The sequence below is a fragment of the Thamnophis sirtalis genome, unplaced genomic scaffold, assembly GCF_051295495.1.
Source record: "Thamnophis sirtalis isolate CommonGarterSnake01/CBP01778 unplaced genomic scaffold, rThaSir2_p1.2 scaffold_2, whole genome shotgun sequence".
Classification (NCBI taxonomy): Eukaryota; Metazoa; Chordata; class Lepidosauria; order Squamata; family Natricidae; genus Thamnophis; species Thamnophis sirtalis.
Genome location: NW_028261382.1, coordinates 123,269,443 through 123,297,024, shown reverse-complemented (window position 1 = coordinate 123,297,024; position 27,582 = coordinate 123,269,443). Strand labels below are relative to the sequence as shown.

Below are 27,582 nucleotides of genomic sequence, written 5' to 3'. Positions count from 1 at the left end.
ATTCAAGCACGGTAAGAGATTCTTGAAGGAGAGGTTAGGGCAGTGATGGCTAACCTTTTCAGCACTGAGTGCCGAAAACGCGCATGTGCACACCCATAATGCAATGTGCAAATGACCGTCCTGCCTGCCCCAGGCATGTGTGTCCCAGCCCCGCATGCACCCCCATGCATGTGCATGCAACCCCACGTGCTCCCTGCTCATGTGCGGCAGAGACCTGAAAACCAGCTGGCCAGCGGGAGGTGCGCACAGATATAGAACTGAGGCGATGGCTTGCATGCCCGCAGAGAGGGGTCTTGTGCCATCTGTGGCATGTGTGCCATAGGTTCACCATCACAGGGTTAGGGTAGACAGGCTTCAACTGGAATTGTTTTACCTTGAGCACAGAAGTGGGAAAGTAGCAATGCACTGAAAATACTTCTGAGCAACTGAAGAATTTGGAGAAAACAATTTTAAGAATTTGAGGTCTACAGTAGCATTCTGTATTTTTCTTTGGCACAATAAATAATACAAAGGAAAAAAGCAAGAACATTTCTGAAGGCAAGACTTTTCGACTAACATTTACGTTCACGAGGAAGGAGACTGCCACTGTAAACTTGTTATGTTTGCTATAAGAGAACAAACTATTAGGAGTAAGGTTATGAATCCCAAAGGATACCACTCCACATTGCTTCCAAAATCCATTGAGTCATTTCTTATTTATGAAGAAAAACAAGTTCAAAGAAAAATCTTCCTGATTTCCCTTGTTGGGTATTTTAAACATTTTAGGAGATTCTTGGCATCTATGAGAACTGTAACTCCCTCTGCCCTCCCCTCCTCAAAACCTAACTCCATCTTAGTCGAAGAAAATACAACCTGAAAACATAGGTCAGATTCAGGTCATCTACAGTGTATCATCTCATGCTTGCAGTTCATTGATCTTAAGAAGCCTCCCCATACATTTTCAATATTTCCAACTTGAATAGGTGCCAAAAGTAGGCATTAACAAGAGAAAATTCAGGCTACTGTCTGCCTCTTAGCAGAGAGTAAAATATTGCTCAGATTGATAAGCAATCTCCCTGGTGTTGAATTTTCCCATTTGGATTTTGCCTATGGGAAAACATTACAAACTCAGTTTTGTAAACCAGTCAGACAAATTGTGTTGATTTTAAGTAAATTAGCAAAGATGTCACGTATGAAAAATCTCGAGGGTTGTCTCAGCATGTTTTTCATTCTGGCTATCAGTTTGAAATCTTCTGAAGACCTTCAATATCATCCTTCCACTCTCAGAATGATATTTTAAAAGATAAGGAGACAAATGAGTTTTTTTTACAGCCATTCCTTTTGTGGACCTAAGAGGGGAATGTGTGTGTTTCCCCCCTTCTTGGTGGGTAAAAAGCTTTCAAGCTGAAAAGGGATATGCAAGGGAGAGGGAGCAACCTATTGACTTTTCTGCAACATTTCAGGAATAGCTTCTGATCTTCTATAATTGTTAGAAAAACTGTAATACATTGGAATTACAGCCATATTACTGTTATCTCTAATGAAGGCACAGGAAGCAAAATTTTATTTTTAATTTGCCCTGATTGTTATATACAGAACATCACCTTATGCTCCATCAGGAAAGGTATCATATGACTTTGTACCTGATATATTGGGATATTCTCCATGTTGGGCCTGCATTTCTATTCTTCAGATCTTCTTTGCTGTTTCCAGATCAATGTGTGCATGGGAAATGCACAAAGTAATTTCCAAAGAAGGAAATTTTCTCTGAATTGACAAAACCCCAATTTCGGCCGTTTCATGAATTAATCTTTGCTGTCTGCTTTCTAAAATGGTAACGAGAAAGAACTCAAGACCGTAGAATAAAAAACTTGTAATTGAGGGATCAGAAAACATAAAATCTTTAACAACCCTACATTCAACTTCTACCAGAGGTATATTTAAATGTTAAAATGCTAACATTACATACGGATTCTTTTTTTGTATTTATAATTCACACACACTGTAATTGTCTTACTTTGATTTTTACCATGGTAAATTATATATTTGGGACTTCACCATTCATTGCAACGACTGATTTGATCAACAGAAAAAATTTGCACATGTTATCTACCATGGCAACAATGCTTCCCAGTGAGAACTGCAATATCCTGGTAGATAGTAATTCAATGGGAAGCATATCTGATGATGATAAATAATGCCTTGCATTGGCCTTCATTAATAATATGCAGTTTGCTTATGAAATAATGGCAACTGAGAAATTATATGCTATATTTTATAGCCAGATAAGGAGAGAGATTGGAATAAAAGGAGAACCACCATCTATTCCCTCAGCCTGTGCAGGGTTATGGACTTATTCTCATAAATGCAGCAAATAATGAAGGAAGAAGAAACCAACTCTTTTTGGCTGCACCAATTAAGAAAGCTATCTCAGTTCAAGTCTGCCTTAATGATGGAATGAATGTCTCTTTGGAAACAATTCACAACTTTGCGAATCTAGCAGAGAATAAAAAAGATCACAAAATACAACAACTATCTATTTTCTACAAGCCAAGGCTTGGCACATGATTTACTAAACATGTTTTTAAGATCATTACAAAAATGATCTTAAATTTTTTAATAATTAAAAATATTTTAATAATTAGGGGCTAAATTCAGTAGCTCCAATTTGTAGGGTTTACATACATTAACCACTACCTAATATTTCACTTTCAAGTGTCTTTGGTAACTTCCAAGCAGAGCAGCCTCACAAAACTATGGAAGATTATATTACAACTTTGCAGGTTCTGAATACAAACAACTTCAGAATTAGCTTAATCTAGCACTGCAGACAGTACAATGGAAGATATCTTCAACAGGAGTTGAGATGTACAGGAAAGCTACTGAGAAAATAGTTGAAAAGTCCATTCATAAAACTTTTATTCCACTTACATCAACTTAATACACATGTTCTTAACAGTTATGTTTAGATTGTTCATGAAAATTTTCAGGAGACATTAAACAAAGCTAGCCATCATCTCAAGATTTCCCTGTTAACTATTTTTACAGCACATGCATGTTAGGCAAAGTATCAAAAAAAATCACAAAAGCAAAACCCTAAAAAAGTTAAATACATGGGTTTGTTTTACTGCTGTGCTCGATATACAGTGTAATTATGGATATCAAGCATTTCATTTTTTACTGCATCTTTACTTGTACATTTGTTCTTAGGTTGCCTAAACCATTTAAATACAAATAAATTGTGTAGCAAAAATAATGAAAGCAACAGCAGATAACTTTACAAGTAATGGAATGTGAACCGTTTCTGCCCTTCTCTAGAGAAAGTTCATTTGGTTAGCAAGCCACTTTAAGGAACATCTTTCAGCTTTAATCGAAGATGTACTCTTGGATTGTAGATTCCACAGATTCACATGATTGACATGTAATATCCATGGGACATTAATTTTTCTTTGCTGTGCGTTCCAACATTGAAGTACCCACATTCACTACACCTATGTGGTTGCAACCATCATCCCTTTTTTTTAACCACTGTGACAGACCAATATGCAAGCAGTTTTTCATTGCTCAACATAGGAAGTTGTTTAACATTGGCTTTTGTGGGAAGCCACAAAGTACCAAGAGTACTATGCCAAACATGTAAAACTTTTATAAAAATTCCACATCCCTATATTGGCCACCTTGGATGAAACAAAAGTTCCCCAAATGTTAACTGGCTCTATTCCCCTAATATTAAACATAAACCACATGGGAAATATAGAAATCCAAATAGAAGTAACATAAACCTGTCATAAATCGTAAACAAAAACTATTTGTGGGACAGCATGGATGACAAATGGTCTACTGTGTAAATTTTAGAATGAGGCAGACAAAAATTGGAAGGCTGGTTAATTCTCCCCTCCTTCTCCTGCTTCAGCTTCATCTCCTTGGGTATCTGATGTCCACAACTGTTTAAAAAAATGCAGACACGTGTTACTCTTTAATGTTTTAGTTGTATAAAGCGTTCAGCTCCTAGAAAGCTATGCTTTAAGAAAAAAGACCCTTTCAAGAGTTAAAACAGCTAAGTAAAATAAATCCATGTCACCTTTTTTTTTACTAAATTAGACTTCCGTTTTTATTAACAAGTTATTAGATAACTTAGCATTAATATATTTATCCTTACTTGTATAAAGTATTTAAAATGTCCAAGTACTTACTGTCAAATTGTCTCTCAGTAACTGCATTATTAGTGTGCTGTCTTTGTATGACTCTTCACTTAACGTATCAAGTTCAGCAATGGCTTCATCAAAAGCCTATGATTAAAAAAAAGTACATTTGTACATACAAAACCTGTTAAAAATAGTAAATGCAAGGTAATAGTTAGTTTATCAACTCACAGTCTTCGCAAGGGAACAAGCTTTCTCCGGTGAGTTCAGGATCTCATAATAGAACACAGAGAAATTTAAAGCCAGTCCTAATCTGATAGGATGTGTTGGTTGCATCTCTTTTTTGCTGATTTCAAAAGCTTCTTGGTATGCTTGTTGTGACTGCTCCACTATCCCTGAAAAAACAGAATAAACATCACATTAGCAATTTTATTTGGAGTTCAAAAGCACAAGTATAGATTAAATTTATTCATCACACACACACACACACACACACACACAAGATCATTTAGTTTCAGAAAGTGATTATTTTTAAAATATATGCAATATTTACAGGGATATACTGTTCCATGCAGCTTTTTATATTGTTACATTTATATAATCTAGATAAAATTAATATATTTATGTTTAATATACTTTAATTAAGTATATATTACTATATATTAATATATAGATTAAAATCTTAAAAAGGAGAACCTGAAAAATGTGGCATTCTCAAGTTTGTTACTTTTATAGATTCTTTATATGCCAGAAAAGGCTACCAGCTACCCAACTATCTGAAGATACTATCAAAAATAATACTATTTTAGACTAAAAAATACAAAGAACCTTGCTCCACCAATTTCTTGTTTATACTATAGTAAGTGGTTTTTACCATCACAGCAATAGTATTTTTCAAGTGATACATTGCATTTAAATATAGAAACCTCAATTCCGTTGTTCTAGGAAATATGGTACTTTTAAAATGAAATTTAAAGTTAAAACAACTTATAAAGAAAAAAACTCCCAAGTTTTAAAAAGGGAATAAAACTGGTTAGCAAATAGATTTAATTATCTAATTTTACTTACTGGCCTGTTTATGCTTTGGCACTCTTTTGAAATCTAAAGATAGGCACCTGGATGGAATACATCACATCATATATAGACAGCGGGTTAGAAGAGCCCTTTTTAATTGTAATATTTTGGGATCAAACATTTTTTTTATATTTTTATCCTGCCTCCCCCCTCCCCCAATATATAACTCAAGCCGGTGAATATAGCCAATAATACTTCCTCCTCCTATTTTCCTGACAATACCACCACTGAGGAGCTGAGGAAGAGTGATAAAAGAAGTGCTCTAGTGCAGAAGAGGCAAATGCTATAGAGGATAATTATACTAATTTTTTAAAAAAATGACCTTGTGGCACAACCAGTATGGAATGAATGATCTAGATCAGAACATCTATTTTTAAAACAATGACAGGCACAACTTACTTCAGCCTTCCTGAGCTTGATGCCCTTCAGACTGTTGGATTACAATTCCCAGCCAACAAAAAATACAACAATAAAGGCCTTGTTCTAAATAGGCAGCAAATGGTTAAGAACTGTATTTTAGGCTGCCAACTTCTGACAGTCAAACATATGTAGAGTGAAGCATACCTATTTGGAGTAACTGTCTTACTAATATCCAGAATAAATAGTTTGCTAATCATTCCAAGGAGCAACTATATTTTTGTTTTATTATGGTTTCAAATTGCATCCAAGAAAAATTGCTTTGCATTCTATAACCTGAGAGCAGGGTAGAGAAGGCTTTTCCTGAATAGACGATAAAGAGGCATCATGGACTTTAGGGCTTAGTCATGTTTATACAGAAATGAATAGCTGCTCATACGACCAGATCCTAAATATTTAAAATTGAAAAAACAACCATTTGAATTTTATTTATGGCACCATATAATATATTCCACTACAATACTATACAGTACAGAACTGTTAACTAGCACATTTTGCACAAACTAAAATTTCATGACTCTCCAAATCTGTTGTAATTGATTGCCCAGCTTAACATTTGTGAACTCTCCATCTCCAGAAACAAAAGAAATTGGTAGGAAGAAATTCAAATGCTCTTAATTCTTTCCATGCTTCCCATGAAACATGAGGAAATCATGTATAAAACCACGAACCATGTTCACATTCTTTGTTACTCAGTACCCTGTGAGAGGGGTATGGTTCTACCTGTGCTATTACTCTGAATACTCCTCAATGAATTGAAAACATCAAACCAGGTAGTTCTCAATTTACAACAACAACTGGGACTGGAATTTTGGTCACCGAGCAAAGCAGTCACTAAGCAAGACACCACATGATTGCTTTGCTCCATACTGCAATCTCAATTCTCCCAGCTGTGGTTGTTAAGTGGAAGGCCGTGAAAAAAGCTGCGTGTTGGAGTGTCAGGTTAGGTTAGGTTAGGTTAAGTTTATTTATAGGCCGCCCTTTTCCCTGAGGGGACTCAGGGCGGCTTACAATTTATATAGGAAGGGGAAACATACAGTGACATATAGGACAATACATAATTAAAAGAGTAAAGCAACATTCATTCAACATTCGGGCGGGGATGGATTATACTCTTTAACCCCAGGCCTGACGGGATAGCCAGGTCTTGAGGGCTATGCGGAAGGTCTGGAGGGTGGTGAGGGTACGAATCTCCACGGGGAGATCGTTCCAAAGGGTCGGAGCTGCTACTGAAAAGGCTCTCCTCCGCGTAGTTGCCAGTCGACACTGACTGGCAGATGGAACTCGGAGGAGGCCCAATCTATGCGATCTAATGGGTCGTGAGGAGGTAATTGGCAGGAGGCGGTCTCTCAAGTACCTAGATCCACTACCATGAAGGGCTTTGTAGGTGGTAAGTAGCACCTTGAAGCGCACCCGGAGATCAACAGGTAGCCAGCGCAGCTCGCGGAGGATAGGGGTTATGTGGGCGAACCGAGGTGCACCCACAATCCCTCGCGCGGCCGCATTCTGGACTAGCTGAAGTCGCCGGATGCTCTTCAAGGGCAGCCCCATGTAGAGCACATTGCAGTATTCCAGCCTAGAGGTCACAAGGGCCCGAGTGACTGTTGTGAGAGCCTCCCGGTTCAGGTAGGGTCGCAACTGGCGCACCAGGCGAACCTGGGCAAATGCCCCCCTGGTCACAGCCGACAGGTGGTAATCAAAAGTCAGCTGTGGATCCAGAAGGACTCCCAAGTTGCGAACCCTGTCTGAGGGGTGTAATATTTGACCCCCCAGCCTGAGTGATGGAACATTGGCCAAATTATTGGGAGGAAAACACAACAGCCACTCGGTCTTTTCCGGGTTGAGTACAAGCTTGTTAGCCCTCATCCAGTCCCTAACGGCTTCCAGACCCCGGTTCATCACGTCCACCGCTTCATTGAGTTGGCATGGGGCGGACAGATACAACTGCGTATCGTCCGCGTATTGGTGGTATCTTATCCCATGCCTCCGAATGATCTCGCCCAGCGGTTTCATGTAGATGTTAAATAGTAGGGGGGACAGGACCGACCCCTGCGGCATCCCATATGTTAGGGGCCTAGGGGTCGATCTCTGCCCTCCGACTAACACCGACTGCGACCTCTCCGAGAGGGAGGAGGAGAACCACTGCAAAACAGTGCCACCCACTCCCACCTCCCGCAGTCGTCGCAGAAGGATACCATGGTCGATGGTATCGAAAGCCGCCGAGAGGTCAAGGAGAACTAAGATGGAGGCATGGCCTCCATCCCTGGCTCTCCAGAGATCATCGGTCAATGCGACCAAAGCGGTTTCTGTGCTGTAACCAGGTCTGAAGCCGGACTGGAATGGGTCTAGGTAGCTGGTTTCCTCCAAGGACCGCTGAAGCTGGGAGGCCACCACCTTCTCAACAACCTTCCCAACAAAGGGAAGGTTGGAGACTGGACGGTAGTTGTTAAGGACGGCTGGATCCAAAGATGGTTTCTTCAGGAGGGGTCTCACCACCGCCACTTTAAGTGCGGCGGGGAAGTGCCCCTCCCGAAGAGAGGCGGTAATAACCGCCTGGATCCAGCCCCGTGCCACCTCTCCGCTGTTAGCAACCAGCCAGGAGGGGCACGGGTCCAGTACACAAGTGGAGGCACTCACAGCTCTCATGGCCTTGTCCACGTCCCCTGGGGCAACATCCTGAAACTCAACCCAGCGATGGTCTACCGAATTATCCACCTGTGCCTCGGCTGGATCTGCAGAAGTGGAGTCCAAATCCGACCGAAACCGAGCAACTTTGTCCGCTAAGAACTGGACATAGTCTTCAGCCCTACCCTGCAAGGGGTCCCCCGTATCCCTCCCATTTAGGAGGGACCGGGTTATCCTAAACAGGGCGGCTGGACGGGACTCAGCGGACGCAACCAAGGTGGCAATATAAGATCTTTTTGCTGCCCTAAGTGCCCTGATGTATTCCTTGGTGCAGGTTGTTAGGACCTGGAAGCCATCTTTACCTTTGGGACTTCAGGCCTGCCACATTTTCTACTCTGGGAAAATGAGAGGGGGATTATACAGAGTGTGGGTGATAGTTAAAATAACATTCATTCTCAGAAAGTCAAGGCCGTCTTGCCCTGCAGCTGCGATGAGGTGACTGGGAGGTATCCTGAGTTTTGGATGGTGCCTGATTGGATTCTGTTAGACATGTGTGTGCTGGACAGGGACTTGAACTTTCACTTGGGTGGGGAAAACCTGGAAACTTTCAGATTCGGGTTTTCCCAGATGTTCCAATATAAGATCTCTGTTGTGGCCCCCAGGATCCGGTTGATCTGCTGATGGACTCGAGCAAGGAACCTGATGAGTCTGTCCTGGACGATGTGGAGGACCCTGGGCAGGGTTCAGACTCAGAGCAGGGACCAGAGAGGCTGGTTGGCCACCAGGAGGCGCCTGAGGCATGGAGCAGTGGGGAGGATCAAAGACAGTTTGTTCCTGATGCTAGATTAAGAAGGGCTGAGAAACGGAAGCAGCAACTCCGTAGGCAGACTCACAGAAGATGATTAAGCACAGGTGGTTGTTGATTGGCCCCTCCCAAGAGAGATTAGAAGTGAAGCGTTGGGAGGGGACATTTGCAGGAAACAACCGTTCAAATTAGTAGTTAAGAAAATCTATCTGTGTATTCTAGCCGTGTCTGTTCGTTTGGACTATCTGTATTGCCTTCTATCTGGGTTGCTGCAGAGCTACTCTATTGAACGTGAGTTGCCTGGGCCCTCAGCCAAAGGATTCGTTATCTCAGTAATTGAACAGTGGCAAACAGCCAAGCCTGTGTTCTGGTTTATTCACAGACCGGGGTGTGTGTGTGTGTGTCAGAATACATCTCTAATAAAATGGAACTTTGAGGAAACTCAAACCTCAGAGTCTTCTTTTGTTGGGGAGGTGTTACTTGGAACTCTAAAATGGAGGGCAGGCAGCTCCCCTCTGTGCACTGGAGAAACAAGGTGGTTATTGTGAAGATCCCACGTCATTTCTCCTGCCCAGCATCCAACTTCCTCTCCCCTCCATGTGGAAGGGAATTCATGCACGGGGCAGGAAAGATCACAGAGATACGAGCTTCATTTCTGCAGCCTGATGAAGATTCCCCCCTCCCCCCATGCAGAGGGGAAATCCTTTGGCAAGCAATAGCATGCAACTTTCCTTGCCAGCTTCCTCATTGACTTTCTGGGGAAGCTGGCAGAAAAGATTACAAATGACAATTGCAGGATCGCAGGGCAATTGGCAACCTGTTATAAATGTGAACAGGTTGCCAAGCACTCAGATTATGATCACTTGACCATAGGAAGGGGGGAAACCACGATGTTTCATGATAATCCAGGAGTGCCTTATGGATCATCAAGCACCTTTTCCAAGCCGCCATAACTCTGAAAAAGTCATTGTGATCAGTCGTAAGTCAATTACTACCTGTATTGTTTCAATACATTCACCATCAGCACTTGGATCCTCCTAGATTTTCAACAGGAAAACCACTTTCCTGTCCATTATGCATGTGTGGAGTACAATATGGGTATACAGGTAGTCCTCGATTTACAACAGTTCATTTAGTGACTGTTCAAAATTACAACAGCACTGAAAAAAGTGACTTATAACCATTTTTCACAATTGCAACACTTGAAGCATCCCCATGGTCATGTGATCAAAATTCAGATGGCTTGGCAACTGGTTCATACTTATGACCGTTTCTGTGTCCCAAGGTCATTTGATCCCCCCTTTCAATCTTTTGACAAGCAAAGTTAATGGGAAAGCCAGATTCACTTAACAACCAGGTTACCTTCAAATGTTTTATTTGAAGACATTTTGCTTCTCATTCTAGAAGCAAAACGTCCTCAAAGAAAAACCAGAAAGGCCAGTTGCCTCTTGAAAAAGCACCTTTGGGACAACCATGACCTGGATGACTGAGAATCTCCATAGACAACCAGGTTACTAACTTACCAAGTGATTCACTTAACAACTATAGCAAGGTAGGTCATAAAATGTTGGATTCAATTGTGGTCGTAAGTCAAAGACTATCTGTAATTGGCCTGGGGCCTATCTAGGACATAGGAGTCATCTGCTATACAGCTCCTAGCATTTTTGTAAACATAGTAGTTACTTCCTTTCTGGATAGCCACAGAAACATGAAGCATCAGAAATATTGTTCAGTTCTATCAGAAATATTTTAATTTTTTTTCTTTCAAGGTGCACCCCTCTACCCAGATAACAAACAAAGTTAAGTGTAGGTTACAGTAGTTGGTTACTCTGTGGCAACTTTTTTGATAGTGCCCTCAACATTCTAAATGTGATTACTGGTCCAGAACCATTAAAGACCTTTACTCTCTATGTGCAAATCTCACATAGAGCCCTCAGTACTGGTTAGATGCCACTTTTACTTGGACTTGCCTTCTTCTGCATCTATAAGATCCTCCAGTCTCTGAAACCTATCTGGCACAAGATCGGCAGCAAGGTATCACAGTGGGAAACAACCTGTTACCTTGCCGTTTGTCATGTAGCTTCCAAAATCTCCAGTGATGCAATTCAAAACTGATAAAAACTGATTATTTGGCCAAAATTTGTATTAAGGAGATTTATCTCCTTATACTGTTATTCACTCTACCAGTATTTAGGACACAATTGGAAAGTGATACAGAAATACAGCATGGTCCAACAATCATTAGTTATTCTTGCTCAATAATCTGAAAAAGAAATTGTACTAAAACCTTTCTGAAAACTGTATTTCCATCCCTGGGGAACAGATTTTGGTCTCTCCTACCGTATGTTCTGAGGCAATTATCTCAGGAAGCTCTAATTGTCTATGCATTTATCAATAAAGACAACTCACTTGCATAATTATTTGGTTCACTTTTCTTACAAAAGTTTTGGTAAACATACTCTAGATTAGGAGTGTCAAACTCAGGGTCAGGCCTGGAAGGCATCTTTTACATTGGCCTTTCAAGCCTGCCACATTTTCTACTGTGGGAAAATGGGAGGGGGAGATTGTACGGAGTATGGGTTATATGTAGTCAAAATAAAATTCCTTTCTTAAGAAGCCAAGGACAACTTGCCCTGCACTTCCCCTGCAGCTGGATGGGTGTGCTTGAGAAATATCTCCAGTTGGGAACAGGGTCTGATTGGGCCATGTGACGGACATGTGGGTGCTGGGCAGAGTCTTGAACTTTCAACTAGGTAGGGAAAACCTGGAAGCTTTCAGATTTGGGTGTTCCCAGATGTGAAAATATGGCATCTCTAATAAAAAGGAACTTTGAGGAAACTCAAGCCTCAGAGCCCTCTTTAGTTGGGGATGTTACTTGGAACCCTGACACTCAAGGCCCTGGGGCCAGATCCGGCCCTCGGGATGCTTAGATCTGGCCTGTGGGGAAACAGGAAAGGACTGGCCCGTGGTGCCTCTGCCAGTGAAAACAGAGCTTGGGAGAGCCTCACGCTTGAAAGCTGCCCAGGATTTGTAACTTTGTGCTGGCTACCCACTGACTTTGCTTGTTGGAAGCTGGTAGGAAGTCATAGTCACATGAGGTCCTTGCTTAACAGCAGCAATGGGACTGCCGGTATTCTGTTGCTAAGTAATGCAGGCACATGATGTCGTGCTTTATGACTGCATTGCTTAAGCCTTGGAAATTCTGTTTCCAATTACTGTATCTAAGCAAGGATTATGACCATTCATTTAACAATGGCTTTGGAAAAAGTCACTTATGACCTGTATTTGCTTTGGTTTATCAGTTTTCTGATAAAAACTGATCCATTAAATATCCCGAATCAATGTTTAAGGTTATGAGGCGTCACATACACAGATACACATGAATACGATATTAGTAGATATATTATAGTAATACAGCAATTGAACAAAGTACATTTAAATTTAGGTAATTATTTCTTGTGACAAGAGAAGAATCAGATCTGCCTATAATTTCTATCTTTCTTTTTGAGATAGAGAGATACACAGTTACATACAGATTTTCCATCATGTCTAATTGGCAGCACATGAAGTCAGTAATAGTTTGCAGTGGCAAGAACAGGAAATAAAAGTTTTCATTGCCCAATATGAACAGAAGATGAAAGCAGAGGCTGTACTTCATAGATTTGTGCCCTGTCTCCCCCAAAGGTCCAGATTTATTTTCTTTCTAAACAATTTTATTCACTCAGCTAGGACTTGCACTCCCATCCTTATGTCTACAAAATATAAGGGAACAGGAATGCTATGAATCACCAATAATTTGCCTAGTATATGATATAGATAATCATATTTCCAAATTCCACCTTAAGCTAGAAATGTCTTCTTAGCCTTTTGTTCAAAAAGATGAACAAAAAGAGAAATCTTTGGGGAGGCTTTGCTTATGCATTTTGTATTAATTAGCAATATGTAAAATGGAGAAATTTATTTCCCGAATGTTCCATTTTCTCCTTCAGAATAGGTTGATCCAAGCATATGGGAGTGATTCATAACATTTGTAGATGCATATTTTGCAATAGGAAGTAATTTATAGTATTTTGGACAATCTGACCCTGCAAGATAAAATTTAAATGCATGAACCATACCAGAATGCTTGGATCGTCCTGTTCTACAGAAGAAATGGAACATGGGGGGGGGGGGGGGGGAGGGAATAATGTTCCAGAAACAAATAGCATAGTGTTACTTAGGCCTGTGCAACATTTTGTATTTGAAGGCAAAAAGGGTTAGCATCCACTGCTTAAACCAAAGATATCTTCCCTTGTAGGATAGCCATGTCATCCTGGAGAAATATTTTGTTTCAGGAATATCATGTAGCTAGTAAAAGTATGCCACCAAACATTCTGAAACCTTTAAATGCAAATCATTGTATGTGATAATTAATTATCAGGATGAAGGTACCACCTTGTACCTGTACTTGATTTCAGCAAAAAGAATATCCTCAGTGGCTAAGTAAGACTATCAGAAACACCTTTGAGTAGACCTTTGAAAAAGTATCGATTCTCCAGATCTGATTGTCTGACATATCACTTGCTTTCTCTTTCTAGAAATACTACTGAAGAGGTGGCTGTTCTATTTTCAAACCCAACCCCCACCCCATAAAATTTCTCAGTACTAATGGACTTTAATTTCAACTATTATTTGCAAAACAAATCTTTCTTTTCAACATTTTCTTCTACATTTATACCTTTAACTCTCATTTAGAAGAAGAAATGGTCTTGGCTGTATATTTCTTCCAAATACCTTCCAACGCCTACCAGTTCATCCCAACTTCAAACAAATATAAGGTCTGAAAATTTTGCCTTCTCAAGTAATTGAAGAGAAAAGCAGGAAATAATTTTGTGTCTCTGTTTTAATCTCAACCTTTTCTCTGTTCACCAGCTCTATTTGCCACTGGCTTCCATCACAATGCCTCTGAACTGACTCAGTTTTCTCTGGCTTCCATCTGTCATCCCTCCCCTTCCCCTTCTGATCAGTTAGTTTTCATTCTTCTCTTATCTTGCTACCCCACCATTTCAAAAGTTCTGGATTAGAAACCAGCCACATTTTCTCACTGACAAAATTGTCCGATCACATTTGATAGATCTCAAGTTCTTAGTGAACACATCTCAAGCCACAAGAAAGAAATAACCCAGATCTGTAGCCTTTCCAGCTTAAACTACATGCCCAACATCTGAATTTCAGATATAATCAGCAGCTGCCATAATTTTAATAAGGTATTTGATAACCTTAAAAAAATTAAATGGTATCTATTTTCATCCAGGTACCAAAAGTCCTTCTATTATATCACCTTATGAAACGTACCTGATCATCTACCTTAAAAACACATATTGGAAAACAATATATATCTTTTGTATATGTATAAAGAATACAGTTAGACAACAGTGAAAGAGGACTATGAAGATGTTGCCTAAATATATCACCTTGCAACAATTAATTGTATGCATTCATATTATCAATATGAACACGTTTAAATCTGTATCCTTGAGCAACTGGTATCTTCACTTACATATGCTGGGAATTGTATTCCAATATGTTTCCAAGAACCAGTTTGGGGCATATTACCATAAAACAACATTCCATTGCTGCAAAATTCAGGTATATGTTGCCATTGCTGAAAACATTTAAAATGTTTCCTTTACTGTCTTATAACAACAGCCTCACCAACAGTTATTATTCTACTAAATATGAATCTACGAAAATACAATTCTAAAAATGTGCACACTGTACCTTTCTTGTCATCACCAGCAGCAACCTCAGCCAAGTAACGGTAGTAGTCCCCTTTCATTTTCAAATAGAAAACTTTGCTTTCTGCTTGGGAAGCATTAGGAATCAAAAACTTTTCCAACAGAGACTGCAATTAAGAAAAAAAAATAGTCAGAAGGGTTTACATACAGGGAACTTGTATATTATCAACTATTAAAATTGGCTAAACTCTTATAAGAGTTTTTTTTTATTAGTGCTAAAGAAAAGTAAACTATTGTATTATATACTGTACTAATGTTAGAAATAAATTTAAAATGTCTATCTTTTTAAAACTAGCTCATCTGAATATGCATACTGATATTTAGCATATGTGACCCCAAATAAAATAGAATCAAACTCATTTAGCTCCATTTGCTTTTGAAAGTTACAGAAAGTAAATAGTTATAGAACATTCAATAGCTCAATGTGTATAGCATGTCACTGTTAATATAAAGTGAATGACTGATTTTTATACAAAGCATTTAAGTACATAGCATTTAAGTGTTGCTAGTCTTTTAGTACATAAAGTTATTGTCAATTTCAATTACTTACTATTCTCCATATTTAGATGGATTTTCATAACTTTTAAAACACCCCAATAACCTAATTAGTAATCTTACTTTAGAAACTTTATATGCAATCATTCATTCAGAGATTTCAGGATAGCTTATAATACTAATATTGTATAATAAAAACAACTTAGAAAAAATGCACAAAGTTGTATGCACACATGCATGCATGTTTGGATACCTCATTCTGTGTTTCCTACCTTGAGTAACTTATGAAATGATAACTGTGAGATTTTTAAAAAAATCAAATAAATAAGCAAATAAACAAACAACCCACTTGCTGATTCCATTAGTAGCAATATAGCAATAGCAGTTAGACTTATATACCGCTTCATAGGGCTTTCAGCCCTCTCTAAGCGGTTTACAGAGTCAGCATATCGCCTGGCTCCTCATTTCACCCACCTCATCTGAAAATGAACCTGCTCAGCTTTTATAATAATGGTTTCAAACTAAGGCTGATGTTCAATTCAACTAGAGAAGCAGATCTCTGGTTGCTAAACCTACAATTTGGTCTGCCTATATGACCAAATCATTGAACCAGATGAGATTCTAACAGAAAAATAGCTCCCACGTGACCACTGCAAGGTTACATATCAATAAATTAAAATCAAAACATTCAATAATAATGAATATATTGATGAAAAAATCTCCCAACTTAACAGTTATTACAATTCTATGTCATAATACTAATACTACTACAACTACAACTAATAATAATAGACCAACTATTTATTTATTTATGCCTTATTTTTACAAATTTAATTTAATTTATAAAATTTATATGCCGCCCAATCCCGAAGGACTCCGGGCGGCTTACAACGAAGAGAAAAAAAAAGGTTTAACGGTTAAATCAAGATTGTGCACATATCCAACACAATTTCCTATTTTTCCCACAACAACAACTGAGTGAGGTGGGATGGGCTGAAAGAGTGAGTGACTGGCCAGGTCACCCAATTGGCTTTCATGGTTAAAGCGAGACTTAAACTCACAGTCTCTCATGTTGTAGCTTGATGCATTAACTACTAGACCAAACTGGATCAAATCAACATATATCAAAACTATATAGGTTTTGTCTTAAACAAATAAACAAGCTACTCTGTATTCCTCCAGATGTTTAGCATTAAAACAGAAGAAATTTTACACTAATCCTGGTCAGCAATAAAGTAATGAATTAAAAATTTTCAATACCAATGACAGAATAACATCATACTATACTTCCAAAAAGTCTATCACTGAACTATAGATTGCAAAAATTATGTATAACTAAATATAATTTTAATTGATATACTGGATGTCCACTGAAACTGGGACGTTACTCTTAGTAGCTGTTGCAAAAAGTTCCAAATCATTTGGAGTGTATACTCGCAAAAATATTGCAACAGGAGCCTCAGTAAAGGTTCTACCCAAATTGTGCTAGCAAAATAGAAAAATGATACAATGACTAACAGATAGGAAGAGATCAATCTGCATTCCAATACAAAAAAGAGACTTAATAGTATGTGAACTATTGCACAATGTACTTAATATTACATGCTAGCCAAATAATGCTTAGGATCATCCACTACAGATTAGAGCCCAGAGTGGAAAAAGAGATGCCAGATGTTCAAACTGGCTTTAGAAAAAGGCCAAGAAACACATTATTTGCTGATGCACACTGGATAATTGAGAAAGGCAAATACAAAAAAATGGTATTGTCATTTTGCACTTTATTGATAATAGAAAGGTATTTGATTCTGTAAACCATGTCAAACTGCGGAACGTGCTGAGAAAAATGGGAACCCCAGAATATCCTATTGTTCTCTTCTGAAACCTAGCCAGAACATGGAGAAATAGGATGATTCCAGGTTGCCAAAAGAGTAAAGCAAAGCTCATAGTCTCCCTTATTTATTTTACCTACCTGCTGAATATATATTAAGGGAAGGTAGATTGAAAGAAGTTGAATGTGTTTTTAAATTGGAGGAAGAAACATCAATAGCCTATACAGATGATACTATTCTTGATAGCTGAAAATGCAAAGAATCGCAAACTTTAGTAAGAAAAGTCAAGCAGTACAGTTACAACATGGAGCTAAAATTAAATACAAAGATCAAGTGTCAGAATTGGCAATAAAGATACTGAAGTGGTAGATAGCTTCTGCCTTTCAGGATCAACCATAAACACTAAAACAAAACAACCAAACAACTAAGAAATAAACCAGAGTAGCACTTCATAGAGCAACTATGAAGGTCTTGGAAAAAATATTCAACTGCCTTGATGGATCTATACTTGGAAACAGCAGGTGGGTGTAAGCAAAGGTATACTTTGTGACATTTTGTGGAAGCAGGAACTGGACTTTGAATAAAGAGATTAGGAAGAATATTGATGTTTATGAGCTTTGGTATTGGAAAAGACTTCTGAAAATACTGTGAACAGCCAAGAAAATAAGCAAATGGATCATTGAACAAATCACCTCAGAGTTCTCACTCAAGCCACAAATGACTAGGCTCAAATTTTCCTACTTTGGACAAAGTATGTGAAAACCTGGAAACAACTGTAACACTGGGAAAGGAGAAATGAAAGAAAAGTTGACTAGGAACGAGGTAGATATACTTAGCTACTCTTGAAAGACCTGGTTAGGAACAGATTGGTATGGAGTAAACAGATTCAACAATAATCTGATGGAACCTGATCAATAGTTACTTTCAAAAGTGTAACAAAAAATGAATGCCACATGAGTTCATTTTGGCACCTTCTTTCAAAAAAATAAGTGAAGGGGGGAGGGAAGCAAATAGACCATTATACAGTAAATAAAAGTTCTGGAGGCTGCAAATTTAAAGATAAATGACCAGAAATGGTGTGGGCATGTATTGTTCAAGATTATTACTTTTATTAATATTTTTAAATAATAATTACAGTCAAATGAAAATGGATATATAATAATGCTTGAGTTAATATGAGTTATGTTTGTTGATCGTGGAGATGTACCAAAGTTTATTTGTAATCGATTGATACATTTTCTACAGATGTAAAGAAAGATGTTGTACTTGTTTCAAATTAAAATTAAAAAAAACATTTAATTAAAAAAAAAAAAGATAAATGACCAGAAATTTTATAGAAAGAATAAGACTGGTAAAGAATAGCTGTTGCTTTCTATTCATCTTCTGTATAAAAATGAAGACACTGGCAGAGAAATTTCCATTCCACAATCATCTTGAAGCCTCAATAGGCTAGCAAACTAATAACTTTAATATTTAAGAAAATAATGTTATTTAAGAATTTAAACTGACTAGCATTTCTTAGAGGAGAGAATAATTTGAAGCCAATCTCACATTTTTAATAAAGACTGAATATAACAGAATTTATTAATTCTATTAATAAGTTTAAGCTTTATAACATATTATCTGACCCCAGCAGAAAACAAAGTGTTATCAGTTTCAAAAAAGCAAGCACGTGTAAAAGAAGTGTTATTAGAATCTGGTCTATGTGTCTGAAAGAAAAGGAGCAGCTAGCATGGATACTGACAGAGCTAAACTGGAAGAAAGGGGATAAGTTCAGCTTTCTTCTGAACACCAAGATCTGTTGTCTCTATCTGTAAAAGCAACTCTATGCACTTTCCAACTGCAGAATCAAAACTCTTGAAATTGTAATGAACAATGATCAACTCAAACATAAATATATCAGCACTAATTATTAGTGAACAGCACTTCTTGCAGTTTGTTGCCACTGTAAAAAAAAATGCCTCTATTGCCCAACATTCTCTATCTAATCATAAGAAACTACACTCTAGGAAAAATATGTCTGGCAGCAAAATTATCAAGTAACATGTGACTGATATGAGAAAAAGGTGATGGCATTGCAGCTGTGTGCTCATCTAACTCTTCCACTGCCCATAATCTTCCCTTTACCACTTATTTTTCACCAAGCCTCTTTCCCTCCTGCCCATTTTTATGGGAAAACATGTACTTGGAACCTAGCTATGGCAAAAATCCAAGTGATAAATAACATTTCATCCATAATCTCTCTTCCATGTGCATATTTGAAATCTCTTTTGCCACCAAATGTTCATTTGTTCACTATGGCACCTTTACATAAATTTGGATGAGATGCTTATAGTAGTAAGAGAGCTTTGATTGAAAGCCACTTTCTTACAAATAATATGAAATATAGGGAAAGGATGTCATTCATTATTGCAGGTAAGCCATGAAATTTGTGACTGTAGTTCAAGAATCTTGTACCATTCTCTTTGATGCTGGCAATATTAACATGTTTCTAAATTTTATACTTTTTAATTCCAACGTTATTTTTAATATATTATACTATATTTTCATACAGTAAAGAAATGTCTTCCCTATTACTATATACTTATTAATATGCTCTTCTGTCAATAATTCTATGTTTCAATACCTTTCCCAAAAGTTGGCACACAGCATATTAGTTTACAAATCAACTATTATATGGTCACTATAGCTACATAAATAAATCATGAAGTGGCACATCATTAGCTAATACATTGCTTGTTCTGCCCAACCCATGTCTAAACCCCTAGCATACTGAAAATCCTTGAACAATTAAGAATATATTCTCAATGATAGAATAGCACTTATTACTTTTAGCACTTTACAGTATATAGCGTTATGGCTACTATAAGCTTGCAGCTTTGTCCACTTATTTACTAAACCCCAAAATGCAACAACTATGGCTGAAATGCTTGCTGTCACCATACATTTTTCTTTCTTGAAATCACACTATTCTCTCAAAAACCAATCTGAACCTCAGAAGGCAGAATATGTAGGCAGAGGTGCATAACACTTCAAAATCGTATGTAGTAAGTAGAAATAATTTTCTATAGTTACAATATTGATATAGTTTCTTATTTATATAAATCAAAAACAAAAAACAGAATAACATAAATTAGATAATTTAGTTTTAAAATACAATTATATCAAATAATTTATTAAATGTCTGATTATATATATTTATATTATACAATATGATATAGTTTGACTTTAGATTTTATTCAGAACTGAATTCCTAGTCCTACCACTACAAAACTGACCTATTATATAATTATATTGCAGGTTTGGATTCTCTCCCTCCCCCCTCAGGCAAGTAAATTGTAGATGACAAAGAACTTTGTTCCAATAAATTAACCTTCTATTTAAGATTCTTTGCTGGCCTATTATGAAGAAGGAAGAAACCAATTTTTGGGTATTCAGTTTCTCATATGCAGATGCTGATAATGAGCATTAAAATCAACTGGGATTTCAGTAATTATACTACTGATGAATTTCACTATTAATGTTTTACTTCCTTTTTGATGAAATATTTCACTTGTCCCAAAGAAATGTGTCTAACTAAGAGCAATGCAGTTATAAGTAAGAGTGAACAGTCCCCTCTATATTGCTCTTTCTAAATACATCAAGGCAACTGTAAACTTTATATTACTTAAATGAATTCTTCAGTTTTATTCCATTGGAATATTCTGGAGGACTTATACCTAATCAATTAGCATTACTGATTTTTGACGAAAAATTAGAGATGAAAGAGTACATTAACTTTAGCGAACACCTTGGAAATCTTAAGGGTTCTGAAATATGTCCATTCTGACAAATTCATTTTTTTAAAAAGTGTGACACCTTGCAACTTCCTAAGCTTTAGCATTATTGATTTCCAGCTCAATGAAACTGGAATGAGGGACAAATCTCCATATGCACTTGCAGGCTACTGAGGTTTCTAGAATTTTGAAAATGTTTTCTTCACAGAACCAGTTCTTGAAGTCAAAGTGTATCCCCAATCCTGCTAATAATATACTTTTAAGGCTGTGTTTAACCTTTGGGAAGAAATTCATTCCAGTGTAAGGATGCAGTTTTTTATGATGGTAAAGTTAGCCTTACAGTATATCTCAACTGCCACCCTGACTTGCTGAATTTATTACTGATTAAGAGTATTATTTTCTTGGTCATAACAATGCTTCTCCATTGATAACTACATGAAAAACACATGTATAAATTAGCAACTACTATACAGTGATTCCACTGGAGTATTTCTTCCACCTTTCATTTATTTGCACTTACTAAAAATGAAATTACCACTACATGTAATAAAACATCCTTTTTGTTTATCATTTAATAATTTTTCATCTAGAATTCACTTCAAACAAATCATGATTCAATATTATATGATTGCTGTAAAATAGACTTGTCCATCTTTGTGACATTATAAATAATATGCAGAAATTATAGTTCAATAATATAATGGATTGAAAAACTTAGTTGATTAGTGACAATTACTTCAGTTGATTCTGGCAACTTCACTAGTTTATTTGCAAAATTGTAGAATTTTTGCTCTCTGTATAAAGAAAAGAAAGTTACCAATGGTAGTGTGAACATAGATCTTTTTGTTTATCTTTTTGTCTAGAATATTATCTGATATAGTTTAATTAGATGAGCTAAGATATCATTTTGAAATCTAAATCTAAATGCTTGGAAAAAATGTAAATGAAGCCATTCAATGAAATTGTCTAATAATTCCAGGTTTAAAAACAAGATACCTCAAATTTCAACATGCACACATGCACACGCACAGAGTAACTCTCAACGATTCTGGAAGGTTTACAAGATATAAAATGAATTTTTTATTCATCTGCTAAAATATTAAAAATACTTTTATTTAAACATTTCCAAAATCCACAATCATTAACTATTAGCATTGACCACAAATAGACAAAATTATAGTTGTTTTTATAATTTTCAGATGTCTTTCATCAAGAAAAATTAAAAACTCCATGTTGTAAGAAAGAAAGGGGGGGAGAGGAAAAGAAAATATAAAAGATTGACAATATTCAACCAAAAAATTGAGTGATCAGTTTTAGGATAAGTCTTATTTTCTATTTAACAGGTTTTAGAAAAGTAAGTTTTACCAGAAATCTTTCTGTACTATATTTATCACTGATTGTGCTGTCAGGGTGATGGAAATTGAAGTCAAAGCAGCTAGAAGGCTTCAGACTAATCCCTGGTTTCTAGCCATTCCCAAAACCAAATATGCCAAATAGAATTAAATATATTCAATCGTCAAAACCCTTCACAGTATTGTTTAGCATTTTATAAAAGTATGACCAGAAATCCACAAAATTTGCTCTGAAATCACAAATCAATTACATCACTACCAAGGGGGCAAATCATTCAGTCTTAATTATTCTTCCCTGTGGCAAGAAATAAATATTACAGCTATGTTGGAACTGTATGGAACTACTGATTGGGAGCTAATGCACTTAGTTATACTTTTGCCTAAACTTAGCCAAAGGCAAAATTTGTGGTCACCAGGATCTTAACCTTCCTTTCTGCACAGACCTATATATTTCACTTGAAGCAAAGGCTTCCAGATAGGCAAAATAATAGTAAGACAAAGTCAGAAAAAGACAATTTGAGTTACAAATAATTGAGTAATTGAGCAAGATTCAATGTCAGTATTGTTTTCAGGTGTCTATGAATAGTTTGTGCTACATCCCTGACAGGTACTATACAGTATTTTCTAACACTAAAAAAAAAAAACCAAATCGCTTTCTTGTTATAACTTTATAATCCCTTAATTTGAGGCAACGTTGGGGCGAATGGATGGAGTATTTTCCAACACTATTATATTAAATTTCAGCAATAAATCTCATGCTGTTTAGGGCTGGAATAGAGATGTTAACTCTTCGTAAGGAGGAGAATAACCTCTATTCCTGAGACCATGAAGTGGTGGCTGGGGCTCTTCATCACAACATTAGCAAGCATCAAGTATGGATTGCTAAACTCCATAATTCCATGCCAGTTGTAATTGTGGGAACTGACATAAGTGTAGCACCACAGCCTGTGAGATAAAAGGAGAATCTAGAATTGTGTTCAATTCATGCATTAATGATTTTAATCTCCCTGGTTTGCATGAGTTAGTCTCCATGTCATTCTCTCAGAGTGATCTCATTGAAAAGAATCTCCATATAAAATAAAGAGATAAACCATAAAATATTTTCCCCTATCTATTTCACGTTTTCATATGTGATTCTAAAAAAATTATAGTTTACAACCTTGGACACAAAGACGGCAAAACATAGTACAAAGAAGGAAATTCTTTAAATTCAACTACAGCTCACATGCCAGAATAAAGTCAGATGGGAAAGGAAAGGTCTGAATTTGTCATCATATATTCCCTGTGTGCTGTAACGGGCTAAGATGCTATTTCATTTAAGTTCTATCTCTCATGTGATTATCACTCTTATTTCCTCTAGGCTTTTATATGGAGAAAAACCAAGGTAAATGAATGACCTTCAAATTAATATGCTTAAAATATGGCTTTTGGACATACTTAAACAATATATTAAGATGTATATTAATTATGATAATATGATTGATTAAAAGAAAGTTGTTACTGAAATATATCCAATGTTAAATATTTTACTTTTTTCATGTTAACACAAAATAAATTGCTGGTTTATCAAAAAAATAAGACTTTAAAAAAAGCACATTTGGTATTGCTAGTTTTTTTAATTCATACAATCATGTTTAAGATCCAATGGTGCAGTTTTGGAAAACTTTCTTGGATCTTACAATCTAAAGTAGACTGTTGCTGCTTTCTCTTTCCCCTGTTTAAAAGTGCTCTATAGGGGTGAGTCATTGCTAGCATTACATCATCTTATTTAGGGAGGGGCCTGATTTCTGTAGTGAAAATTACAACTTCTCATACAAAGCATACATCCTCTAGGTTACACAGGTAATAGATAAGATAGCTTATAAAAGTAAATTGAAATATTTTATTTTCCCAAAGTACTAACTGATCAAACATTTTTCATTTATCTTTAGTGAAATGTAAATTATTTGAACACTGACACTGTCAGCAAGACTTAACATGTTACTGCAATATCTAAATAACATGATAAATTTCCAGGTATAAGATTTAGGAAAAAGGAAAATTATTTTACTCTCTGATTTTCCACAGATTTATATACACTACAACAGATTTATAAGAAATTTTTAAAAAACCACATTTAAACATGTTGGAGTTTGCCTAAACAAGACTTTACCCACTCTTAAATGTTAAGAAAAAAATTAAAATGAATTCTTACCAACACATCATTACAGATGTCTCTTAGTTCAGTCTCAATTTTCTCTCTGTATTCGCGAGCCATTTGCTGCTTTTTCTCGGCACCTTCTGTCTTTTGTTCAATACTTGAGACAACTCTCCAAGATGACCTTCTTGCTCCTACAACATTTTTGTAAGCGACAGAGAGAAGATTCCTCTCCTCATTGGATAATTCTGCTCCTTGCTCAGTCACAGACTTCATGCAGGCTGCCATATCATCATATCTCTCAGCCTGCTCGGCCAGTTTGGCCTTCTGCACCAGCTCGTTTTTATCCATGCTGATCTCTCTACAGAATGAAAAATATCAAAATATTATCCAATATCTACCAAACAAAAGCATTTGGCATTGTCTCTTAGCAAGGGCATGGACAGATTGTTTAGGCTCCAATCTTGAAAAACACATGTAACTGAATTTGATTAATCCAAGAAGACTATAAGATTGCAAACTGAATTCCTATAATTTTGTCAAAACAGGAAGAAAATGTATTTGTTTTCTACTCAGTAAGTATATAGGAATAATTTGGATCTCTGAAATTTTATAAGATCTCCAAAAAAGGAATGCAAAGCATTCCCTTGAAAGCTTCAACCTTCTATCCCTAGATGATCCTGACTCTTTATTTCAAGCAGCTTTGCTATTTTGAGACATCCATTTTAAAAGTTTGCAATGTTAGGAATTTCATTAGACAAAGTCAATTCTTTTTCAAATGAAACTCAAGTTGCAGACAGTATCAGCTGCTTTACATTCTTGCCACCCTTATACACAATTAAGAACATTTTGATTATTTATCATTAAATTTAAAAAGCACTAAATGTAACTACTATATAGTTAAATCAAACAGATTCCAAACTATATGTTAAGATTATAATAGGAAGCTATTACATTGGACAAAACTTGGGTCTATTTAAATATCCTAGAATGAAGGAGTGCTATAATCTTTGACCTATACTAACAGTGCTGCTCTGGTTCGAAAAACTTGTGATTGTAATCTATCACAATCTTGGTATTTCAAAGAAACATAATGTCTGTAATTTTCTGATCTACAATAAAATTTAATGCCAGAGAATTCTAAAACGGGAAAATAATATTTAAAATTCAAGTGGCTCGGTGCCTCACGGCTGGATGGTCCTTCTGCTTTTTAAGTGAAAGGGAACTAGTTATGTGTGTGAGGTGGGGAGCTGGGGTGAGAAAAAACGGAGCAATTCCCTGTATAACAGACTGTATAAAATGGTGCTGATTGTTTGGCCACGGGTAGGTTGATACATTGGCACAGCTCGGAAGGAGACCGAACGGCGAAGCTAAAGCGCACACAAAACCTCCGAATCCGACCGAGATGTGGGCGAGGAGGAAGAGGACAAGATAAGCCAGGCCAGACTTCGGTCGCTCGCTCCTCCCTGCGCCGCAACCGCCCGCCCGCCCGGCTCTCAAGACGTGAAGCGCCTTGTCTGGGCTCTTTGTCATGGCGGATTCGTGTCAGAGCCCAGCCCACTTCTGTGCACGTTAATTCCCCCTCACCTCCGCCCCGCGCCGGGAGGGAGATGCAGCATCTCCGCCCCTGCAAACCGAAGAAAAGGGGAAGCCCAGGCGGCGCCTAACAGCGGGAGGACGAGGAGACACGCCCGCCCACCTGCCTTCCTGCCCCGCTCCTTCCCTGCCCTGCGGCGCCATCCCGCCCCGAGGGGGCCTCTGGTACCGCCGCGATGAGCCGCTACCAGCCCACCACCGTCCTCTGGCGTTCCTTCTCCCCCGCCCGGAGAAGAGGAGGCGGCGGCGGAGGCTGCTCCTTTCACGGCGGCTCCGCGGATCTTTTTATGCGGCGGCGAGCCGCGGATCGCACCGGTTGGATGCGCCTCTTCCCCGCGGGAGGCCACACCCTAGAAGCCACCCTGCAGTCACTCCGGGCCGGGAAGGAGAAGCCCACCCTCCCCCCGCCTCCCGAGGGAAGAGATGCGGGGAGGAATAGAGAAGCCACCCGACTCCCCAACATGGCGCCCTCAGAGGGCACTCCTCGTTTTACGCCTTCCGCCGCCCTCACGGAGGTTGCTCTCCCCCCTCCTCCCCCTGGCACCGGGTGGGGAAAAAAGGGGGAGCCGGACTGGGCGAAGGGAAGCGAGGTGGGGGGGCGCAGCTCCTTCCCAACGTCGACCCCCAGCCCGCCCGCCCGCTCCAACGCGATAATCACCCCAGCGCTCCGGATGCGTGGAGAAAGGGGCACCGCCCCACGGCTTCACCTGCCACCGCCTAGCTCCGGGCAGAGGGCTCCCTCCCAAAGCCGCGCTACTTCCTCCCGCTCCCCACAAGGGGAGGCGCGGGAGGCTGCCCAGGCAGGTGGGGCCGGCCGCACCTGTGCGAGGGCTGAAGGAGAGGAGGCTCCCGCCGCCGCCAGAGAATGAATGGCTCTTTCCCCAGCAAGGCCCCTCGGACGAGTCAGCCCGGCGGAGGGCCGGGAGCCGCCGCCCTTCTGCCCCAGGAAGAATGGGGCCGGCGAGCCACCGCCTTGCCCTCGTCTTCCCCTTTCCTCCCTTGCGGTCTCCTGTGCCCACTCAGCGGCTCCCGCTGCTGCTGCCCCACCTACGGTTTCCGCAGCAAGAAAGGAGGGAGATCGCCAGGCAAAGACGGCCAAAGAGCGTCCCGTGTAGGCCGTTACCTGCGAGGTTGAGGGGTACCGGAGTCTCTAGGCGGGTGGACCGGCGCCGACTGTGCCTATATCGGAGCTCGCTCCGCTGCAGCCTCGCTCTCGCTCTCTCAGCGCCACACACAAGGTCTCCGCCAATCACCGCGTCGCAACGCACGGGCAACACAGAGCCATGACGTCAAACGGCACCATGGCAACCGCGCGCGGGCACGCGCCTGCGCCTACACTTTCCATCTCTCTCTCTCTCCCTCTCTCTCTCTCTCTCTTTCCTCCGACCCACCCCGCGGTTTTCTCTCCCTTCGCTTCTTCGTCCCCTGCCAATGCCATGACTGCTCTAATCTAACCGCCGTCGGCGCGCGCTCCTTCGCGCGGCGTATCGGCCACGCCTTAACCCTGCTTGTTACGCCGTCCCGACCATTGGGGGGGGGGGGGAGACGCGCGTACGCGCGCTCTAGATTCCACCTCCC

At 38.8% G+C, this 27,582-nt stretch overlaps 1 protein-coding gene across 2 annotated transcripts; it reads right to left on the bottom strand.

Moving 5' to 3' along the window:
* Positions 1–2,881: 2,881 nt before the first annotated feature.
* Positions 2,882–27,282, bottom strand: YWHAZ (tyrosine 3-monooxygenase/tryptophan 5-monooxygenase activation protein zeta). Of its 2 annotated transcripts, none has more exons than XM_014056093.2 (6): positions 27,128–27,282; positions 24,466–24,769; positions 14,803–14,926; positions 4,353–4,516; positions 4,173–4,268; positions 2,882–3,923 (listed from the first exon to the last, which is right to left on the bottom strand). In XM_014056093.2, the coding sequence occupies exons 2-6, from the start codon at positions 24,757–24,759 to the stop codon at positions 3,864–3,866; spliced, it is 738 nt and encodes a 245-aa protein (XP_013911568.1). In that variant the 5' UTR covers positions 24,760–24,769; positions 27,128–27,282; the 3' UTR covers positions 2,882–3,863. The 2 variants fall into 2 exon arrangements, with proteins under 2 accessions (XP_013911568.1, XP_013911569.1); XM_014056094.2 differs by lacking the exon at positions 27,128–27,282 and adding an exon at positions 26,663–26,767.
* Positions 27,283–27,582: the final 300 nt, after the last annotated feature.

What these genes read in the sequence shown, in the direction of transcription:
- YWHAZ (XM_014056093.2), bottom strand. Translation starts at nt 24,759, where the DNA reads ATGGATAAAAACGAGCTGGTGCAGAAGGCCAAACTGGCCGAGCAGGCT. An exon ending in ACATCTGTAATGATGTGTTG is followed by an intron (nt 14,927 to 24,465) that starts GTAAGAATTCAT and finishes TCTTAATTGCAG; the next exon opens with TCTCTGTTGGAAAAGTTTTT. An exon ending in TGCTGGTGATGACAAGAAAG is followed by an intron (nt 4,517 to 14,802) that starts GTACAGTGTGCA and finishes CTGTTTTTTCAG; the next exon opens with GGATAGTGGAGCAGTCACAA.